The sequence below is a fragment of the Dicentrarchus labrax genome, unplaced genomic scaffold (genome assembly GCF_905237075.1).
Source record: "Dicentrarchus labrax unplaced genomic scaffold, dlabrax2021, whole genome shotgun sequence".
NCBI classification, from domain to species: Eukaryota; Metazoa; Chordata; class Actinopteri; family Moronidae; genus Dicentrarchus; species Dicentrarchus labrax.
Window position 1 is genome coordinate 24674866 of NW_026136714.1, and position 19856 is coordinate 24694721.

Below are 19856 nucleotides of genomic sequence, written 5' to 3' on the forward strand. Positions count from 1 at the left end.
CGGCCATGGTGCAAATTCTGAAATAGTTTATGTCTGCCCATGCAGTGTCTCGATTAAACACACAGAGAAAAATCCTTCTCTTGCCTCATTTTCACACTACATTCTGTTCTGCCGACCTGAAGCAGTGCAGAGCACTTTTCTGTGCACAACTGTACACGTAGCAAACCAAAGCATGTTAGTAAAGATGAAATCTGTGCCTGCCACTAGCTCCTAATCACCAATTTATGACATGCGAGTGTGAAATATGGCAAGCTATCCTATTGGTTAGGGTCCAACTTTTAGTCTACCATGTCTTTCAGCCAAGTCCCAGTAACAATTTATGACTCAATGATTTTCTGATCTGACACGGCAAATCTCTCACAAGGCAAACATATAGTGATCCCGACATTAGGCGCCTTCATTGCCAGAAACCCCCCACTTCTCTGGCTGCAGCCAAACAGAAGCCAGACCGCTGAGAGAATTTCCGTGTCGGGCCCTTGCAGTATCTGCCATCTGTGAGGAGGGCCTACAGTATCCTGTGCCTGTTTGTCACTGTACATCTTGCTGCTGGTGTCCAAGGTCACAACTCCCCCCCTCTCCTGCCCACCCCTTGCTAGAATGGATGACTCCAGGTACACCGGAGGACAGTCATTTGGCTGTGGCCCCACTTCATTTCTCTCTGCCCCTCAAACACAACAGTGAGCTTCCCCACCATTCCCCCAACAAACGCTACAGCTCATGTATTTTTAATCTTTTGACAGATGCAATTATTCTTTACACGCCGTGCTCGTTAATCTTAATGCAGTTATTACTATTCATTGCAGGACGTTTTTTTCCCTCCTATTATTTCATTTGAAAGTGCCTCTCTCTCAATGTGTGTGTGCGCGTGCTCATTTGTGTGCCCAACACTCAGGCCTTCAGTCCAATCAGAACAGGCCAACAGCAGAGTTAATGAATGCAAGAGGCGAACAAGGAAAGGAGGGGGAGGAGCACGCGCAGCAGCAGCTCAATATGTGACCTGTTGTATCTGGCTATCATTAACATCTGGTCACATATCAGTTATCCACTTTGGCGTGCCCACTATTGAATACAAATAACATATCCGTTACATTTGTGAGATTCCGGCATGATAGTGTTACGCTTTGTTAATGCAAGATAATGCTCCTGTTCAATGGCAACTAGAATGCAACAGTAAACTCAGAACAGAAATAACTTCTTGATGCAAGTGATTGAAGTGATTTTTTTTTTTTGTCTTTTATGAGGCCCCTAAGCCGAGATGTCAATCCACTGGAGTGTTTCATTAGCGTTCTATATTTTGATTTGCCTGTGACATCTCCCCATGCTGTGCACTGTAACTCCTACCCAGTCTGGGGCTTGAAAGAGACCTGTTAACAGTGTTTCCCTAACAATGTTTATATCACCTCCGCACGGTTTTGATCAGTGAAGATAAACACATCCTGATCACTGAACGCTGAAAAACAGTGGCAGCTTCTGCCCAAATTCATCGGTTTCCCAGACATGCACCTAACTTCCTCTCTCTTTCTCTTCCTCTCCTCCTCGCCAACTCATTCTGCTGTTCTCTCCTGGAGTGTGTGTGTGTGCGACTGGCGTTTGAACGTCGGCGTTTGTTACCACCTCTGTGAGAGCAACGAGGCCCTGTCGCCAGGGGCGTAGCCCTGAGACTGACGCTCCAGGTGTTTGCTCTTCCTTGCCTCCTCTCAGTACACACACTCATCCCTCAGGATCCACCCGCTCCCTCTCTCCTTTAGAACACAGCTCCTTTTATCTGAGCGGGGAGCTCACTAAGAGTTTGTGAAGATTCTGATCTGAATACACCCCTCTAAGTGTGTGTGTGTGTGTGTGTGTGTGTGTGTGTGTGTGTGTGTGTGTGTGTGTGTGTGTGTGTGTGTGTGTATGTGTACGTGTGTGTACGTGTACGCCGGGCCTACGGCATGTCTGAGGTGTGTGTGTCTCTCTGTGTGTGTGCGTTTGTGGTAATGTTATGGCAACAGTGCTTGCTAGTGGTGACCAGGGGTACTGCAGAGCAGAGCAGTAGCAGCTTTTTGTCACATTAAGTCGCATGTCTTCCTGTGAGATGATATGGTTGTAAGTGCCTTACATATTCACATCGGATGTTTCCCCGGGCTATGAGATTATCAGAACAGAACACACTGACCTTAGTAATTCAGAGACATTCAAATGCATAAAGAATAGCTGTCCTTCTTCAACCCTTTATATACATAAGCAAGCACCAGCAAGAGAGGCCTGCAAGGCACAGCAAGCTGGCTTTATTGTAATTTTGCAGCTGAGTACCTACAGTCAGGATGAGAGCGAAGAAGGAGTGCTGTGTGCGTTTGTGGCGGTCTGTTCGGAAAATAACGACGTATAAAAGCTGATGGAAAATGAAAGCTCTCTGGGCGGGACGAGATTATGCACAAGTGATTAATAAGAGCAGTAATAAACAAAGGCCCAGGAGATGTTTGAGGTGCTTAATAATGCATTATGTTCATAAAAGAGCTGGGCCTCTCCAACTGATCCCTGTGGAGTAGAGAGACCCCAGAGGGACCAGGAGAGAGTGTGCTCTTAAAAGACAGCATCTGCGTGTGTGTGTGTAGGTATGTCTCTGTGTGTGTCCCTGAGAGCAGATAAGATGAAACCATGGGATTCAAAATGTAAAGATAATAGACTGGTCTATTTGATGAGGTTAATTCATTGTGATTAGTACTACATGTCTCATAAGTAAGAATGTGAGGTAGGTTGTTTTATTTTTTATATCATTTCAAGTGAAGTTTGGTTTGTATGTCATTGGCACTTCTTTTTTCGCTGCAGCATCTTGTGTTAATTTTGAATGCTCTAGCTCTGGCTCTTTGTTCCGAGCTTTAAAATGTGTTGGTATTGATGTCATTCCTTCTCCGTCCTTCAGTCTGTCAGACAAAGACGAGGAACGGCAATGAAAAAGAACAGGTTAAGAAGTTTCTCTTTCAGCTTTGTTTTGTTCACACACAAAAGCCGCCGCTTCCCACAATCATTTTTTTTTTCATTCCACCCATCTTTTTATTTTAGCATTTTCTCACTCCTTCTGCCACATCAAGGTAAAGCAAGACTTCGGTTTGCTATCTGAATATCAAATGCTCGTTGGTTTAAAATGTGCCACAAACAGAAAAGTCATGTTTATGAATTTGTTGCAAACAGTTTGTGTTTTTTCTAATCGAAGCTAATCTTTGACAGGTAGAATAAAAGAGGCAGCAATTTATTCTACATACCTTATATCACTTAACACTGTGTGTGAAGGTGAAACTAAAGACTAAGTGTTCTCTCAACCTAGTTTTGGTTCTTGACAACAATATTACAGCAGTGTTACTGTTTGTTGCAGCAGCGGCAGAGAGTGTTTATGGACCTTGAAGTCCACTCAGAGGAAAAAAAACAAGACTGTTTTGAATGAAAAGAAAAAACCTTGGAGCACAGCCTTGTAAATTAATTTGTTCGTGTTGTATGATGGGAACACAGCTGGCCTCATTAACATGCGCACAACAAATAATTATAGCGTTTTTTTTTTCCTCTCTTCAGCCAGCCAATGCTTGGCTAATGGGCTTGCTGGGTTAATTATGTCAGAGCGTAATTACACAGGGCCCAGGGAGACATAATGGTGCACCCTGCTGCGCCCACACCGCCTAATGATGGTGTATCGCTGACAGGGCCAAGACGGACCGCCCCGACACACCTGCTTGTCTTGGCGCACACCACCCTGGTCCACCCCCACCCACCTAGACACACATCCTGAACCTGTGCACCGTCCTCCCCCGGTGCCACCTGCAGTCCGCTGAGCCGTCCAGCTTCTGACAGGCTTTGGCTCCCGGACTGAAGGCTCACCCACATACAGTAACTGCCTCCCGCTTTGAGATGTGCAATAGCACAGAAACAGCAACGCAGTGACCACAAGGAAGCAGCTACAGGGTGGCATCCTCATTATGGCTCAGCCAAAGTGATGAAACTCAATACCAAACGCAGCTGAGAATGTGCAAAAACAATTAAAAGTCATGCTAACATTTGTTGGCTATTAGCAAGTTATGGTATAACACAACTTGGGTCTTATTTTTGTAGTTTGGGCCATTCTATTGGTACTAATAGCAATGTAATTTGGCCATAAGAATAACAACACCTGCAATATGCCACGCTGTATTCACCAACATTTTCACTAGCTTGCCTTGCATCCAGTTTCCTTCATATACAATCATTGACCTTGATCAGTCATGTGATTGATAGATCACCATGGATACTAAGTATAAAAAACATCATTGCCATCATCACCCTATCGACTGAATGCAGAAACTAAAAAGGAAATGTAAATTACCATAAATACAAAATATGCAATATTAAAACCAACTTTTTCAAATAGTCTTATCTTAATCCATCAATGGGTGAAAGGGTTGAACCTTTCAATAAAAGCACCAAAGTCTATACTTTTTCACTGTGAGGCCATCTCTGGATATAGATAACCCAAACTCATTTCAAAGGTAGTCTGTGGTTTACCTTACACAGCCACCCTATTATTTCTGTTTTGTATCTATGGTCATTTAAAATTCTCTTGTGGATTTCTGCAATCTGTGAACACAGTGACATCTCGAGGAAAAGAGGTCAGATGGAGCAAGAAACATCAGTGTGAGGATCAGTTGTAAACAAACCTCCAGGTTAGCCAAACTTATTTGGGAGAGGAAACAAAGGTAAATAGTCAAATGATTCCCCAAACTGTCAGCAAACATCCATCACAGTTCTCAGACTTCTGCTTATATTTTTTCCTACTGTATACACTGTTTTCCCATGCAATGAGAGATATAACTGAAATTTTGGACATGCATACTTATCAATTGTACTTCCAAATACAGTTTTTGTAAATGTGGATAAACTGTTGGCTTATTTACATCATTTGTTGCAGCGATGTCATCATGTTCCCAGATCTCAGCAATTACTTTGGCGAATACATGTTATTGTAACTGATAGAAATGATGGTCAGAACTAGTGCTAGGTGCTATGACAAAAATTTGTATCACAGTACAAGATGAGACGGTTTCACAGTATATCGTGTTTTTTTGTGCGTGCGTGTGTGTATTGTTTTTTTTTTTGACAGGGCCTTTTTATAGGTTTATAGTGGCTTATTCTACTGTCAGCAGTACAAAGAATATAAACTAAGGATGCACAGTATGGATTTTTTTCAGCTGATACGATAACCGATGATTACCTGCTTCTCATGGCCGATACTGTTATGGTGGGCCAATAATTTCACATTTTAAAAAACTGTTAATAACCTCCATTTTTTTATTTACATCTGAGGGGAAGAAAGTCTTAGATGTAGTGAGCAAATATGGACAACTTTATATTCCAGAGCTCTGTTCCAACCAAATCTAATTGACGCACTATTGTTTACACAACAACAAAAAATAGTTTACTCTTGTGGATTTATTCTTTTTTTTTTTGTCTAGTAAAGTTAAAGCATAATAATTGTATTGTATAAGAATTCTAGATGAATTATTATTGATATTATGCGATAATCTATCGGCTGTAATTTAATTATCCTGATAATTTATAATAATCCCTATTTTATTTATATATATGTATATATATACATATATATAAACCCATTTTAATGCCATTATGTACAGTATATACTGAAGGCTTTGACTAATATAGGGTTTGGCTTGGCTACACAAAATGATTTAAAGGAATCAGAATGCAAACAATTTTTATTGTGCAAACTGCACAACTTCATTGCTTCCTTTTCAAAACTAAGTATTTAAAATAGTTGTATAAACTCTACAAACTCACATAAAATACTAAAAGTATTCAAGTATTCAAAGAGACATTTCTTAAATCTTGTATTGCACAGGTAAGAAACAAACAGAATTGTTGTGTGCCATGGTGTTCTGTCCTGTTGAAGAGTGTTAGTCGTGGGTTATTAATGTTCTAAAGTTATAACCGTTAGTAAGAAGGGTACGCAGTTAATAAGGCTCCCCTCTCAATACACGCTATGCACACTACTTCATGCCAAAACTACAAAGATATGACCAAAGTCCTAATAAACCAGAATTCTCCTTTAATGGCGGACAACTTGTTATTGTGAGTAAACGGATATATTCGTGTTTTCCCAGTTACATTATTGAGCCTCCTTATGTCATTCTCAGTGGCTGTGATTCCTGCAGAGCCGGACCAGTATTTGCCAGAGAAAATGATGTATTAAATGTCCCGTGATTTATTAGTTTAAACGAGCTGCTGTTGCCCGATCAGTTATCATGACCTCAGAGCACACATCCAATCATCTATGATTAAGATAAGGGACGAATTAAAAACTGAACGGCTTCTTTTGCTCTGAGAGCGATGTGACTCACCTGATGTACAAAATGCCTCGTCAGCTGTGTCATATTTCTTGATTAACAGGAATGTGAGTGGTCGGGTTAAATTCTTCTTCCATTCCAGCTTTGATTAGGTGGATTTACCATCACAGCTGCTCTAAAAAGAAGCTCCAGTGCTTCTTATTAGCTACATCAATTAGTAGCTCTATTTTCCAAAGTTATCAGCAGTCTTTCTGGACTCTCCTTCAGTAACCGCAGATCCCAGGCCCTTAGAGAGTACCCCTGCTGCTCTACTTTGACGGGGGTTAATTTTGTATACAGACTTAAGTTATATCCCTTCACTTTAAATTTGACTTTACTTTACTCCCCTGCCACTGATTGATAATCCTGGCTTGTCCATGTGTGAGAGATCCCTTACTATAATCTCTGTCCTTTGATCATTAAAAGTTGAAAGGATATATGGGAAAGAGGCTGATAAAGTGATTTCTGTGACAGTGGGTCGATGGAATAGCAGTGCTTTAAGTCATCCTGTTTGTCTTAGAAGAGCTGTGCTCTTAATAGTGATGTCCCTTGTGACTGATGCAATATCTCCACAGTTGGTGTAACAATGAATGCAGACAATGTTTGACTGTAAACGGTCCTGGGAAAAATAGCTCAATCAATTAGATGGTCCAAAATGTTTGTCTGATGAAAATGCAGATATGGCGAGCTGCAATGTATGGCCTAGGATTTCAACAAATTGCACATTGCAGAAGTTTTGGCCCTCTGATGAGCATTTATTTTCGTGGCCCGCCGGTTCAGAGTTTGCATTCTCTCTGTGGCATCTGGCAAAGTTTAAACGTCTGTGGCTCCAACTTCTTATGAAAAGTCACTTCAGTCAGTGCCCATACTGAAGAAGGGATCCAATTGGGTTCCACACAGAAGTCTAAGATGAGTGGATGAAAGCTGTGGGAGAAAAGTTTGTGCAGCAAAGCAGCGATTTTCCTCCTCTTTTAGAGTTTTGAAGGGCTGCGGTGTGTGAGTGTGTGTGTGTGTGTGTGTGTGTGTGTGTGTGTGTGTGTGTGTGTGTGTGTGTGTGTGTGTGTGTGTGTGTGTGTGAGTGCGCGTGTGTGTGTGTGTGTGTGTGTGTGTGTGTGTGTGTGTGTGTGTGTGTGTATGTGTGCGTGTGTGCGTGTGGCTCTACATCTTGCCTCCCCCCTTGTCAAGGAGCTCCCCTGAGCTTCCCTCTCTGTGCTTTGGCACTAGAAGTCACCTCCTTTGGTGTTCGGCAGGCAGGTACACAACAGGAGCAGCTCTCTCTCTCTGAGCTGTTGAACTTTTCGGGAGGGGAAGAAAGGGAAGGGGAAGATTAAAAACAGCCCTGTGATGTGGAGTGCCGAGCTGCCTCCTGAGAATTCCTGGCATAATAATTTAAATGATCAAATGATACAGAGGAGACTTGTTAGCTGAGAAACAGCCTCCTAGTTGGCCCCATGGGCCCGGTGCTGCCGCGCATGCATTGCAAAACAGCTCCTCTGTTGTGCTAAAGAATCCCGTTTTTTTTTTTTTTTTTTTACCCCCTTTTCAGGAGCAGACTTTTTCTACACTTTGCCTAGGTGTATACTTGGGACTTAAGACTCTGTCACATATTCATGGCAATCTTTTTGTCTTCTTTCCCATTCATCAGCATGTGAGAAGACTCATTAGATTTGATTTCTGTACATGTGAGCGGTCGGAACAGCACTTGTGTCATTAGGTCCAGCCTGTGAAATTTTCAAAGGCGTCTGAGTGGGGAAAGTCTAAGAGTCACTCTGTGGAAAGAAGTCTCAGTGGAATAGTCTGCCTCTGTTGAAACTGCGATGCAGAAAACTCTGTAATGTGCTTTACAGGCAGCGCGCACAGTAAAACAGCTATTTTGCTTTTTTTGAAAAGTAGAAGTGTATGGATATCACGTGAATCTTTAGGAGTTCTTTTTACAGAGATTTGTTTGCGTCTGTGTTCACAGATCCAGCTCCTGTGCTGGAGGCCTCGCACACCCTGGAGGGACGGCTGCAGCATCTTCAGAGTTCGGTCCCAGACAGCGAGACCCTGGTACGAGAGATTAGCGGGCACTGGAAGAAACACCTGGAGTGCCTTGAAAAGACAGGTCAGGCCAAAATCATCTACATCAAGGAGCAATTCCACCTGAATGCTAATATTTTTTAATGCAATGCTGAAGCGGCTGCTACTGTATAAGTCTGAAAGTACTGGGAAGTTAATTTGAATGTATCAGGTCTTAGGAAGGCTGAGAATTCCACCAAAACATCTGGAGAAATGTGAACCATAGTTGCCTTCAGATGATTATTTCAAATGCAAATAGATTTTTATATTTACTCGGGAATGTCAGAGCACTTAGCTGACGTTGGAGAACTCATGCCAGCTTTTTCCTTCCACACAGAGCACTCAGAGGACGGCCCAGCAGTTTCAGGGGCAGCAGCGACAGAGGAGGCCCCAGAATCTAGCTCTCCAACCTCCCTGATGACCCCCAACAGCACACCGGCTCCTGGGGCCCCAGGCTCCCCACACCAGAACTACCAGGACCGAGCTGAGGGCCGAGGGTGAGAAGCAGTGAACCACTCTGTGTGCTCATTGAAAATCTGATTTTTGTTACCTTAGAATGAGCTGCTTTTATCTACAGATACCACAGGTCGCCTTGCCATGTTGAACTGCCATGTTTCTACAGTAGCACAGAAGGGACAAACCAAACACTGGCTCTAGATAGGGGCGTTCGCCTTTTTGGCACGTGTCATGGCCATCACAGTTTCTCCTTCAAGCTTGGAAGGGTGAAGCGAGTGAGTTGTGATCTGCAATTACGCGGCTAATTCACACTCAATCCTCCACACTGGTTCTTTCAGGGACGGACCTACAAGCATGACAGTTTGGAAGTCATCACAAATAGTTAGGAAGTCAGTCCTGGTCCAGTATGCAACTTGCACAGTGTGATGTAGAAACTTGAAGCCACCAGTGCACATCCACTGAGAATGGACTTCACAGTGAAATAGGAGACATCTTGTGTCCAGCAGGAAAACTTTAGAAATGAACAACATTTGCATATTCATAGTAATAAGGATTTGAATGATGAAATCAGACACATATTAATATTGTTGTGTAGCATATTATTTGTATATATGTCTTATTACATTTCTATTACATGTCTATTTGTATTTTATTTCAGGTATAATATGATTGTCAAGGATAACCCTTAAATATTCTCAATCTATTTTAATGCTCATTAAGGAAACAATATTCAACTTTATTGATTGATTGAGATTTTTCTGTCTCAAGGCATGAAGTTGCACATTGTAGCTTTTAAATGTGTGGCCATGATGAAGTGAAGTAACTGACAAGAGTTTTTTTTTTTTCACCCCAGGGAGGAGGAGGAGAGCGCCGATGTTGGTTTGGCTGACAGACTCTCAGAGGCAGAGGAGAAGATCAAGGTTCTGCATTCATGTAAGTGGTTTAAACACTGGCACGTACTGTAGCTGTTAAATTTAATTTCAACCTATTAAAGAACCAATGCATGTATAATTGCTGTATGGTGCCCCCTGCTGAAACACAGGTGCCCTGCTGCTGCTTTGTTGACATAACTATAAGTTAAAACTAACACATATTTGCATTAAATTTGGTTTTCATCATGTTACATTTTCATATAAGCTTTCAATGAGTTATTTGACTGTTAATAGTGGCCCTATACTGAAGTGAAACTGCCCTGTATTTCTAATATGAAAAAGATATGAATGTGTCCAAAAGAATATTGGCAGATAAATTGAGTAATGTAGCTTTAAGATGAAAGTTCACATGTTTTTTTAAGTTAATATCTCACTTCCCTTGTCTGCCTCTCACCAGCTTTGAACACTGCACAGACTGAGCTACTGGACCTGCGGTGTAAATACAACCAAGAGATGACCAACAAGTAAGAGTCTGCCTCAGATTTGACATCTTGTGTTTGCTGTCCCTCATATTCCTGACAAACTTTTATACAGCCCACTCCCTCCCTCCCTCCCTCAAGTCGTGGTGGTAACACCTATGTGGCCTTCCTCACTGGTGCTCATTGTATCATTTGAAGTGCTGAAGCCGCTCCTCTTTATTTTGCCTACATAAACTCATGTACACTGCAGAGCTGAGGAATGCCATTGTAAAGGCGGAGAGTGAGAGTGACTCAGCCACTAATGCAGGTCGATGAGAGAGGTCTGTGTTTGCCTTCACTGGCAGCTGGGCCTTGACAGCCCTCAAGAAGAATTGCTCCATTTAAAGATTGCTTCAGAAAACACTCTACCTTGTCCTGGTCTTTGAGCGCAATGTATCCACCGCACGCCTGAAATGAATCTGAGCTTGTATGAAGGATGTCGATAGACATTCAAAGTAAACACTCCTTTGTTTGGGTTGTGCTCCAGAGCACAGTCAGCCGCTGCTAATGGATTTTCTCCCAGGCTTAATCCATGGCACAATTGAACTGATGTTTCAAGACCCACTGCCATCCATTTTGTTGGATCGGACACATTTTCAGTTTGGCCTTACCTTTTCATGTGCAGCTGCAGTTTGAAAGACCATCTCTGTTATGTGGTTTGTCATACAGTTTTTGTGTGTGTGTGTGTTGTCCTGGTCACATTACTCTGTGCTGACAGTAGCACCGCTGACCCCAGTGCAGTTATCCCTCCCTGACCCTGAGCCTCTGAACACTGGGCCGGCCTCTATTACTCTCGCTGACTGTTTCCTCAATGTTGATAAGAAAGACTATTTGTCTGCTTCGGCTTGAGTAGCTGAGCAGGTAATCAATACAAAACATTTTCCGTACTGCACAAGTTCATTAAACGTGGAGCTGACACCTGTTAGTGTTTGCTGTCAGCAGGGCGCCATCTATCCTTGCCTTATTGATAGGACCGGGGCATGGCCAAGACCCTCTGAAACCAGCGCCGCACCACACAACACTGATGATCATTAATGCCAAGAAAAGGTTTGGTCTGAGACAGCCTGAGTATCTGACAGATTCCCCATCTCACTGTACAAACATCAGAGTATTGTCTTTTGCTTTTGAGTATTCATGACACAATGATTCTCTTGGATCACTAATATTTTAGGTAATTATGCAGCCTGATGTGAGACAATGGGAGCAGTTAAGTGCAAACATGAAAGAGAATGAAGGTTCGGATGAATGTAGTTTAATGTGGATTTAAAAAGTCTAATACGTTCTTTGAACAAATTTTTCTTTTGGTAAAAAGAAACTACCGTGTCCCGAAACTTGAGAAACCTATGTGCTTATTTAAATCAATCACAGCATCCTCGTTAATTCATCCCTATCTACCTTTTGAAAATCAGGTCCCATGTGTGCAAAATGAAACTGTTGAACTTCAAACAAACCTCATGAATAATCCTGCTGAGCTTCTGTTTAAATTAGACTACTCTGATTGTTAGATGTATGGAGGCAAGTTGGAGTTCAATCTCAGAAGTTCTGAGGATGCGAATCATACATACTGTACATCCACTGGCTACGAGTGAGACACTGAGGTCATCTGCACCGTTTGAGTGTCTGAGATTTTTAATGACCTGCAGAGTTTATGTTCAGCCTTCACACACAAATTACAAATTACTGATAATCTTTGTTATACTCTGTATCTTAATATTAGTTATTAAGTTAGGTATTAAATTATTTTGTATTTTGTGTTTCTTTACCAGAATATTTCTGAGCAAGGCTTTGAAACGGCATCCTGTGGTGGGATGCAATTTAAAGAAAGTATGATTGAACAGTTAGAGGAATGTATTCATCTTTTGGAGACTCTGTAATATTTTCTATTGGAGTGTGATTATATTTGGACTCATTATTTCTAAAATCCTGGCTACAGTTATGTGCCAGCAGGGTGTTGCAGTGATACACTCAGTTTACAGTTTATTAGGTTCACCTAGCTAAAATGTGTTAAGCTATGTAGCCTAACACAACAATCCTACAATAAGGCCTACCTTCATCATAATATTCAGGTTTTTGTTCCAACTAAGAGAGGTGCCATTTTGGAGGATGTACTTCCTGCTGTTTATATACCCGAGATTGTCTAGTTAGGAGTAGTGTAAGAGGACCTGTTTAATGAGTAGAAACTTAAGATGGGGATTGTTGTCTTTGTTGCTTTTGTTTCAGACATAATGTGCTGTTTTAATGTTGCACCGTAGCCACCAAGCCTGCTTAGTTATTGTTAAGAGAGGCACTGAAACAAGTGAAGTACAGCTGCAATTCCCTTCTTCAATAACAATAAATCCAGAGCAATTAATTTAAAGGTCCAGTGTGTAACATTCAGGAGGATCTATTGGCAGAAATGGAATATAATATTAATAGGTTTTCATGTTTTCATCAGTGTATAATCATTGACAATAGGAATTGTTGTGTTTTTGTTAGCTTAGAATGAGCCGTTTGTATCTACAGAGGGAGTGGGTCCACTTTTATGGAGTCTGCCATGTTTCTACAGTAGCCCAGAACAGACAAACTACACACTTTCTCCTACACCCTTCACAGCCTGTTGTCATTCTAAGGTTGTCAAAGACAGACGCGAGTGGTGTTCAGTTAGTTGCAATCTGCAACTTCACTGCCGGATGCCACTAATACAGGATAATGTACATCCCAAGTGTCTATGTGAACTTACCTGCATGTTATGGTAGCTCCTCCACAACAACACAGTAGTGCCACTTTCTGTGACAACAACACTCAGTTTTTATAAGGTCAAGGTTCAAGGTGTAAAACTCTTTATATTTAGATTTCCTGAAATGCATATAAGGAAAATAAGAATGAGATTTACTTTTAGAACACAGGCCTCTTAATAAAACAATCATTAACTAATTAAATGATTAACACAGTATCTCTTCAATAATCCTGTGCCTCTCTGTCTGTGTGTGTGTGTGTGTGTGTGTGTGTGTGTGTGTGTGTTCCAGGGCAGAGGAGGTTGACGCCATAATGGCGAATCTTGAGAAAGCAAACCAGGTGAGTACAGTCTTCCTCTGCACTTCTCTGATTGAGATGCTCCTTCGTTAAGGTAATCATTCCTGTAATCAAGCCTTGGCTTTAATTAGACACCCTCCGTCCTGTGGCACCCCCGCCACCCCTCCCTTCCTCCCACTTCCACCTTCCCTCCCCCGAGTGTGTGATTAGCGAGAGTAAACCTGAGCCCCCGTCGGTGGGCACGCTACGGCAGCACGGCTCCACTCAGCAGAGAACGGGAGACTGCCGAGCGCGACTGATGCCGGAGTGCCGAGCGCCAGGGTTCTTAGTTATCTCACTGCCTTGATTGCTTCCCATCCTGGTGATACCTCTTTTCTTCTGCTCCTTTCTTCTCCCCTCTGCTTTTCTCTCCCGTGCTCTTTTTCCTCACTCTGCTGCTCTCTGCCATCAGCTCCTAGATAAATGTTCTCAAAATGAATCATTAATTAGCAGGCCGGGTGTGACAGAGCAGGTAAACAGTTTGGGGAATAAAGTGGGCTGACTAAACAGCCCCCTCAGCAGAATAAACCGTGGCTGCACTCGTCTGCTCGGGCCCCTGCTCAGGTTTTCCACTCGACTCTAAAAATTCAGACTTTTTTTGATTTATGTATATACTCTCACCTTGATCATCTCATTAGCCAATTGATGTGGCTGGTGTATGAAAACTGTAACGCTGTGATACCATGTCTGTGCACAGAGAGCTGAAATGGCCCAGAGGGAAGTGGAGAGGCTAAAGGAGCAGATAGCCAGCGGCCAGAGTGCCACCACAGGGAACTGCCATCCAGCAGAGGGCACTAGCAGGGTAAGAATAATGTGTCTCTATCTTTTGACCACATCCAGGCAGTATTGAAATGTAACTAAGTACATTATCTCAAGTACTGTACTTAAGTACAATTTTAAGCTACTTGACTTGTTCAATTGTATGCTACTTTGTGCTTACAGTCCACTACATTTATATGACATATGATGATATGTTAAAAACAACAGTGTGTAACATAGTTGAAGTAGTTCCCTGACGACCAGCCACAACATTACAAATGTGCTTGCATGTTACTGATGATATTAACACAATATAATATATAATAATATAATACTGACAGGGTCCATTTTTCTGCATATGAATACTGAGTAACTTTTGATACTTTAAATACATTTTGATAATACTTTTACTTTAGAGTTTTAATGCATTCATATTGGAGTATCTTTGAATTATGGAAATGCTACTTTTACTTAAGTAAAGAATCTGAATACCTCTTCTACCACTAGGACACTTGTTTTAGTTTTTCATTTTTGGCAACTTCTGTGATACTATGTCATCATTGCCCTGATAACTTTGTAGTTTACGTCCCAGAGATAACCTAGGCCTCAGCAAATTTGAGAGAAGATAAGGGAAATTGCAAAGAAATAATGGGCATGTAAAAGTTTGTGAACCCCTAAACTAACACTCCTAAAGAGAGATTTTGTGTGTACAAATCAGCAAATTCATCAAATCAGTGCTGGAGCTGGTAATTGGTATAGAAATGTTGTGCCTAGTACCTTGTATTATCAGATATGATCACACAAAAATGAGTATTTATTATTACCTCTTCAGCTTTGCTATAATTCAAGTTCTCTCACTTTCCAACTGTCTGAATTATGTCAACACTGCAGAGGTTGTGATTCACAGGCTCACATGTTCTCCTCTCCGCACACCTTTCATCGCTTTTGTCCCTCCCCCTCACACCCTTTGTCATGTCTCCTTCTCGCCCTGTCAGGAGAAGAACGAGAAGGGCGAGGTGCTGCCCTCCCAGCTGGAGGCAGCCTTGCTGGCTAAAGACCGAGAAATCCTCCGTCTTCTTGAAAACATCCAGCGGCTGCAGTTCACACTACAGGAAGTTCAAGAGACTTCGGCCAATCAGATCCTAGAGCTAGAACGGCAGCTGGCCTATAAGACGGAAGCTATCGAGGTGAGTGGCTCCAACAGAACATGGCGAACTCCTTTTCAGTCCTCAGTGGCCCTGATAACTTAATGAAACTCTTATTAATATGAAATAAAACATGTTGCTTCGCTTTTTCCATTTCAGAGATTAGAAGCTAAACTGCAATCCCAGATGGACTATGAAGAGATTAAAACTGAACTCAGGTGATCATTTAAGTGAAAACTCAACTCATTCATAAAAATGATAATTTAAATCGCAAAAATTGACTTTCTCTACATGTCTTTTTCTGTAGTATCCTAAAGGTCATGAAGCTGGCTTCAGCCAATGGCAGCTCGTCCCAGGTATATATGGTCTGCACCATCTTACTGTTCACACAGCCAAGTAGACCTATGCTATTCCTAATGTTCCTTTGGTGTTGGGGAAAAAAAACTACAGCAGTACCATTGAATGCTTCGCTGATAGTTATCCATTATAAAGATATCTACAGCCACTGTAATTGATTCATTGAAAATTAACAGCTTTTGTGTGTGTGTATGTTTGTGTGTACAGGATTCTGCCAAGGCTGCAGAGGCTCTTTTGCTGGATAAAGAAGCCTTTCTTCCATCTCACAAATACCTGGTTGATAAGGCCCGAATTTTGCACAGCATTGGTAAAATAAATCTCTCTCATGTTTAATTTTCTTTCTATAAAATCTTGTTTAAATAGTTTACCACAAGATTCTTAACGAGAAGCCATGAGTTTTGTCATCTTCTGAAAAAATTCCTATACTTCATTGATTACTTGGTACTGTTGGTCAGGATGAATCAATTCTGGAGTCCATATTTTTCAGACTTAAATCTCTTTGCATAAACTGAGCCTGAAAAATGTAGTCTAGGTATGCAAGGCTAGAAAAATTCTTGAAATATCTGTTATCAGCTAGATAGCAGTTGGTTCAATGACTAAAGCCATGTATGTGTTATATATGAGCTTGGTCAGTAAGCTTGTGTTTCCTGTCATCAGATGATGACCAGTCTGAGGATGCAGGTAGAGAGACAGGCAGGCCACCCGGCTCCCATTCATCCTCCTCTCAGGCGGATGGCCGCACATCCCCCAGCCCCGGCCCTCCCACCCTGGACGGCTCCTCCTCCAGCCACGATCTACCGCGTCCCTTCTCTGTGTCGCCGTGCTCCGGGGACAGACTGTCAGGAGACCACATCCTTCACAAGCAGCTCCTCTCCCCTCACTTTAAAAAGGAGGGCCTCATGGCTTTTCCCACCGCACTCTATGCAGCCAAAGTTGCCCTCATGTCAGCCACCCAAGGGTCCGCAGGGGCGGGCAGCGTCGACGCCGGCCTGCCCAGCGACCAGTCGGAAAGCGGCAGCTCCACAGCAGGAGATGAGGACCAACTGGACACGGCAGAGATCGCCTTCCAGGTGAAGGAGCAGCTGCTGAAGCATAACATTGGCCAGCGTGTGTTTGGCCACTATGTGCTGGGCCTCTCCCAGGGCTCGGTCAGCGAGATCCTGGCAAGACCCAAACCCTGGAGGAAGCTGACTGTGAAAGGCAAAGAGCCTTTCATTAAGATGAAGCAGTTCCTCTCTGATGAACAGAACATCCTGGCACTCAGGACCATCCAGGTCCGCCAGAGAGGTGAGTGGAAAAGAGGGGCACATGACAGGAATGTTTTTGAAAAACATGCAAGTTCAGGTGGGAATAAACAACACGCTCTATTAATATTTGTAGCTTTGGCCACTTTACATTAGAGACCAATATGGGAAGTAACATCAGCAATAAAAAAGATCATTTAAACAAGTCAAATCCTTAATCTTATTTTCTAAACCAGTGGCTTTCACATTCACCCACTGCATGATGTTTACAATGACCGTCAAAAGATAAGTCTGGTGATATTCTAATATAATATTTATTTTTATTGTCAGAAAATCCATGAAAAACCAAAACCAACAATTAATTTATTTGACCAACAAAATAGTGTTTGCAACCAAAGCAGATGTATTGTATTCCTTTGTGCTCCATTTTGTTAAAAAAAAAAACACATCAATAAGCCATACATATTCCTTTATTTACATGGACATGGGCACTGTAGTTTTTCTGAGTCAATCCACAGTCTTGCTGCTGGAAATACTTGAGAAATGTTTGCTAAAAACTACAGTGCTTAGGCTGTTTTAGGAAATTAGCCTTTTTTTAAATGAAAGTATGTATTTGTAACCCCATTTTTTCAATTAGTAGGAATGAATGGACTTGGTTTTGGTAGTTTCATGGGATTTGTTAACAATAAGGAAAATAAGTAAATAGCTTTAAGGTAGAGTAGGCTAAAGTTGAACCAGCAGGCAGTTCTGCACAAACCAGTGGTAATTAACAACAGACAGGATAACTTTAACCTTCACACTTGTTTTGTCTTGAAAACTGAAGGTTCAGATATAATAGTTCATATTTAATAAACACAGATCTACCAAAACAAGAACTAGGTTCAAGGGATTTCCAAGTGTATGAAGCTATGATACGTTTTTCTAGCAGATGTAATCATGCCGTCTTGGCCTGGTGGCTTAGCTTCTGGACCTGTGTACGTTTAAACCTTCTAATCTACTTGGACCTCATCCTTGACTTCTTCGCAGCTTCCTCTGCCATGTTTGTAGTGTTACTTTTAAACTTTGTTTTCTCCCTAGATTCACAGCTTTTGAAAGTTGAGCTTCCCGTATACTGCAACCTCAGACGGCACGCGCTCAAAGGCAGCCATTGATCTACCAGTCAAAAGCAAAGCCTTGGAACTGCTCTCTGATCAACCATCCCACTCACCCCCCTCCTCTCTCTCTCTATCTCTTTCTGTTACCCTCTGTGGCAGGGAGCATCACTCCGCGCATCCGAACTCCTGAAACTGGGTCAGACGACGCCATTAGGAATATCCTGGAGCAGGCCAAGAAGGAGATCCAGTCCCAGAGGGGAGGTGAGGATGGAGCTGCAAGTCATAAGTCATAGTTAAAAGCCATATTGATTGATTTTTTTTTTTTAAATTGACAATGATGTTTACTGTTTTTATTTGGAATTTTTATCACAATTTTATTGCATCTGAATTAGAAAGTGGATTTGAGAATACATCTTTCTTGTTTAGGTGATGGAAAGTCGTCTCTGAACAGCTCATCAGGCAGAAGCAGTAACGGGCCTGGCAGCAGCTCTGATGACACCATAAAGAGCATCCTAGAACAGGCCAGGAGGGAGATGGAAGCCCAGCAACACGCCCTGATGGAGATGGAGGTCTGCGGGAGGGCCCCGACGGTCAGTTCAGGAGCTCAGGTTGAGCGTCTGGGGCCCCCAGAGCGCTCCAGGGGCCTGCCTTTACCCATCTCCATTAAACAGGAGGAAGGAGGCTGCGTTACAGTCTGCATGGCCAACTCCATCAGCAGCCCCCAGACACCTCTCAGCGTCCTCTCCCCGGCAGCATTCGTCCAGAACATCATCCGCAAAGTCAAATCAGAGATCGGCGAAGCAGGCACCTACTTCGACCAGCACTGGTCTCATGAGCGGGGCTCAATGGTGCTCGGTGGTGGAGGTAGCTCTCGGCCCTTCAATTCAGTCTCTCCCTCCTTGTCTTCCTCCTCCTCCGGGCCCTCTGCCCTGCCCCGGCCCTGGCCCCGTCTGGAGAACGGCGAGGGTCTCCCCAACAGCGAGGAGGCGTCTGCTGCCGAGGACGAGCTGGGGCTGGGCCGACCAGTGGAGGTGAAAGTGGAGTCAGACACGTCGGTAAGTGGAGAGTCTCCTGGCCCCGGTCCAGGAAGGCTTTCCTACTACCCAGCATACATCCCCCGTGCCCTCAAGCCCACTGTGCCGCCGCTGACTCCAGAGCAGTATGAGATGTACATGTACCGGGAGGTGGACACCATTGAGCTGACCAGGCAGGTGAAGGAGAAGCTGGCTAAGAACGGCATCTGTCAGAGGATCTTTGGTGAAAAGGTCAGATGTTGCTCCTTCTTATTAAAAGAAACTACAAGCAGCCTGCTAAGATACAATACAGTGCCATTAAAATGTAATCCTGTTTTCCTGTGCATTGCATATTGTCACACTGAATGTTTTCACATCTTCAGACTACATGTAATATTGACTAACCTGACTAAACACAAAACACTATTATTTATCTAAGGAGCAAAGTAATCCAACAATCAAATCATCCATGTGAAAAAGTAATTGCCCCCTTTAAATGTAATAATAGGCCGCACCACTTAAGCAGCAATAACCGCAGCCCAACACTACTTCTAATTTGATAGCAGCATATGTTTTTATATGCAGAAAGACACATTTAAAGTGCTTCAGTTGAGCTACTGCGTCTCTGCTGAGTTCACGTTAGGACTTTGTAAAGGCCACTTCAAAACTTTTAATTAATTTTTTTTCACCCTCAGATCTTTTGTGGTTTGGATCATTGTCTTGTGGCACAACACAGCTCATGGAAAGATGACTGGACTCTTCTCTTTTAGAATATTTTGGCACTGAGCAGTTGTTAATGCTTCCCTTAATAATAACAAGGCCTGAGCCTCCCCACACCATCACACAACAACTATCACATTTGACTGTTTCTTCAGGTACATCTGCATAGGTCTCCCAGCCCTGTAGGAAACTGTCATTAGAATGAAATGCTGTGTATTCTTTACA

The 19856-nt window shown here is 42.7% G+C and overlaps 1 protein-coding gene across 2 annotated transcripts in view; it reads left to right on the forward strand.

The window, feature by feature from the left end:
- The window catches only part of cux2b (cut-like homeobox 2b), an 87205-nt gene that overhangs the window by 60098 nt on the left and 7251 nt on the right, over window positions 1-19856 (forward strand). For both annotated transcript variants that reach the window (XM_051422823.1, XM_051422824.1), the window contains exons 5-17: window positions 8308-8448; window positions 8740-8899; window positions 9712-9791; window positions 10188-10254; window positions 13254-13302; window positions 13997-14101; window positions 15054-15245; window positions 15363-15421; window positions 15511-15559; window positions 15768-15867; window positions 16218-16847; window positions 18058-18159; window positions 18325-19163. In XM_051422823.1, the coding sequence (XP_051278783.1) occupies window positions 8308-8448; window positions 8740-8899; window positions 9712-9791; window positions 10188-10254; window positions 13254-13302; window positions 13997-14101; window positions 15054-15245; window positions 15363-15421; window positions 15511-15559; window positions 15768-15867; window positions 16218-16847; window positions 18058-18159; window positions 18325-19163 (2573 nt within the window). The remainder of the gene's footprint in view (window positions 1-8307; window positions 8449-8739; window positions 8900-9711; window positions 9792-10187; window positions 10255-13253; window positions 13303-13996; window positions 14102-15053; window positions 15246-15362; window positions 15422-15510; window positions 15560-15767; window positions 15868-16217; window positions 16848-18057; window positions 18160-18324; window positions 19164-19856) is intronic.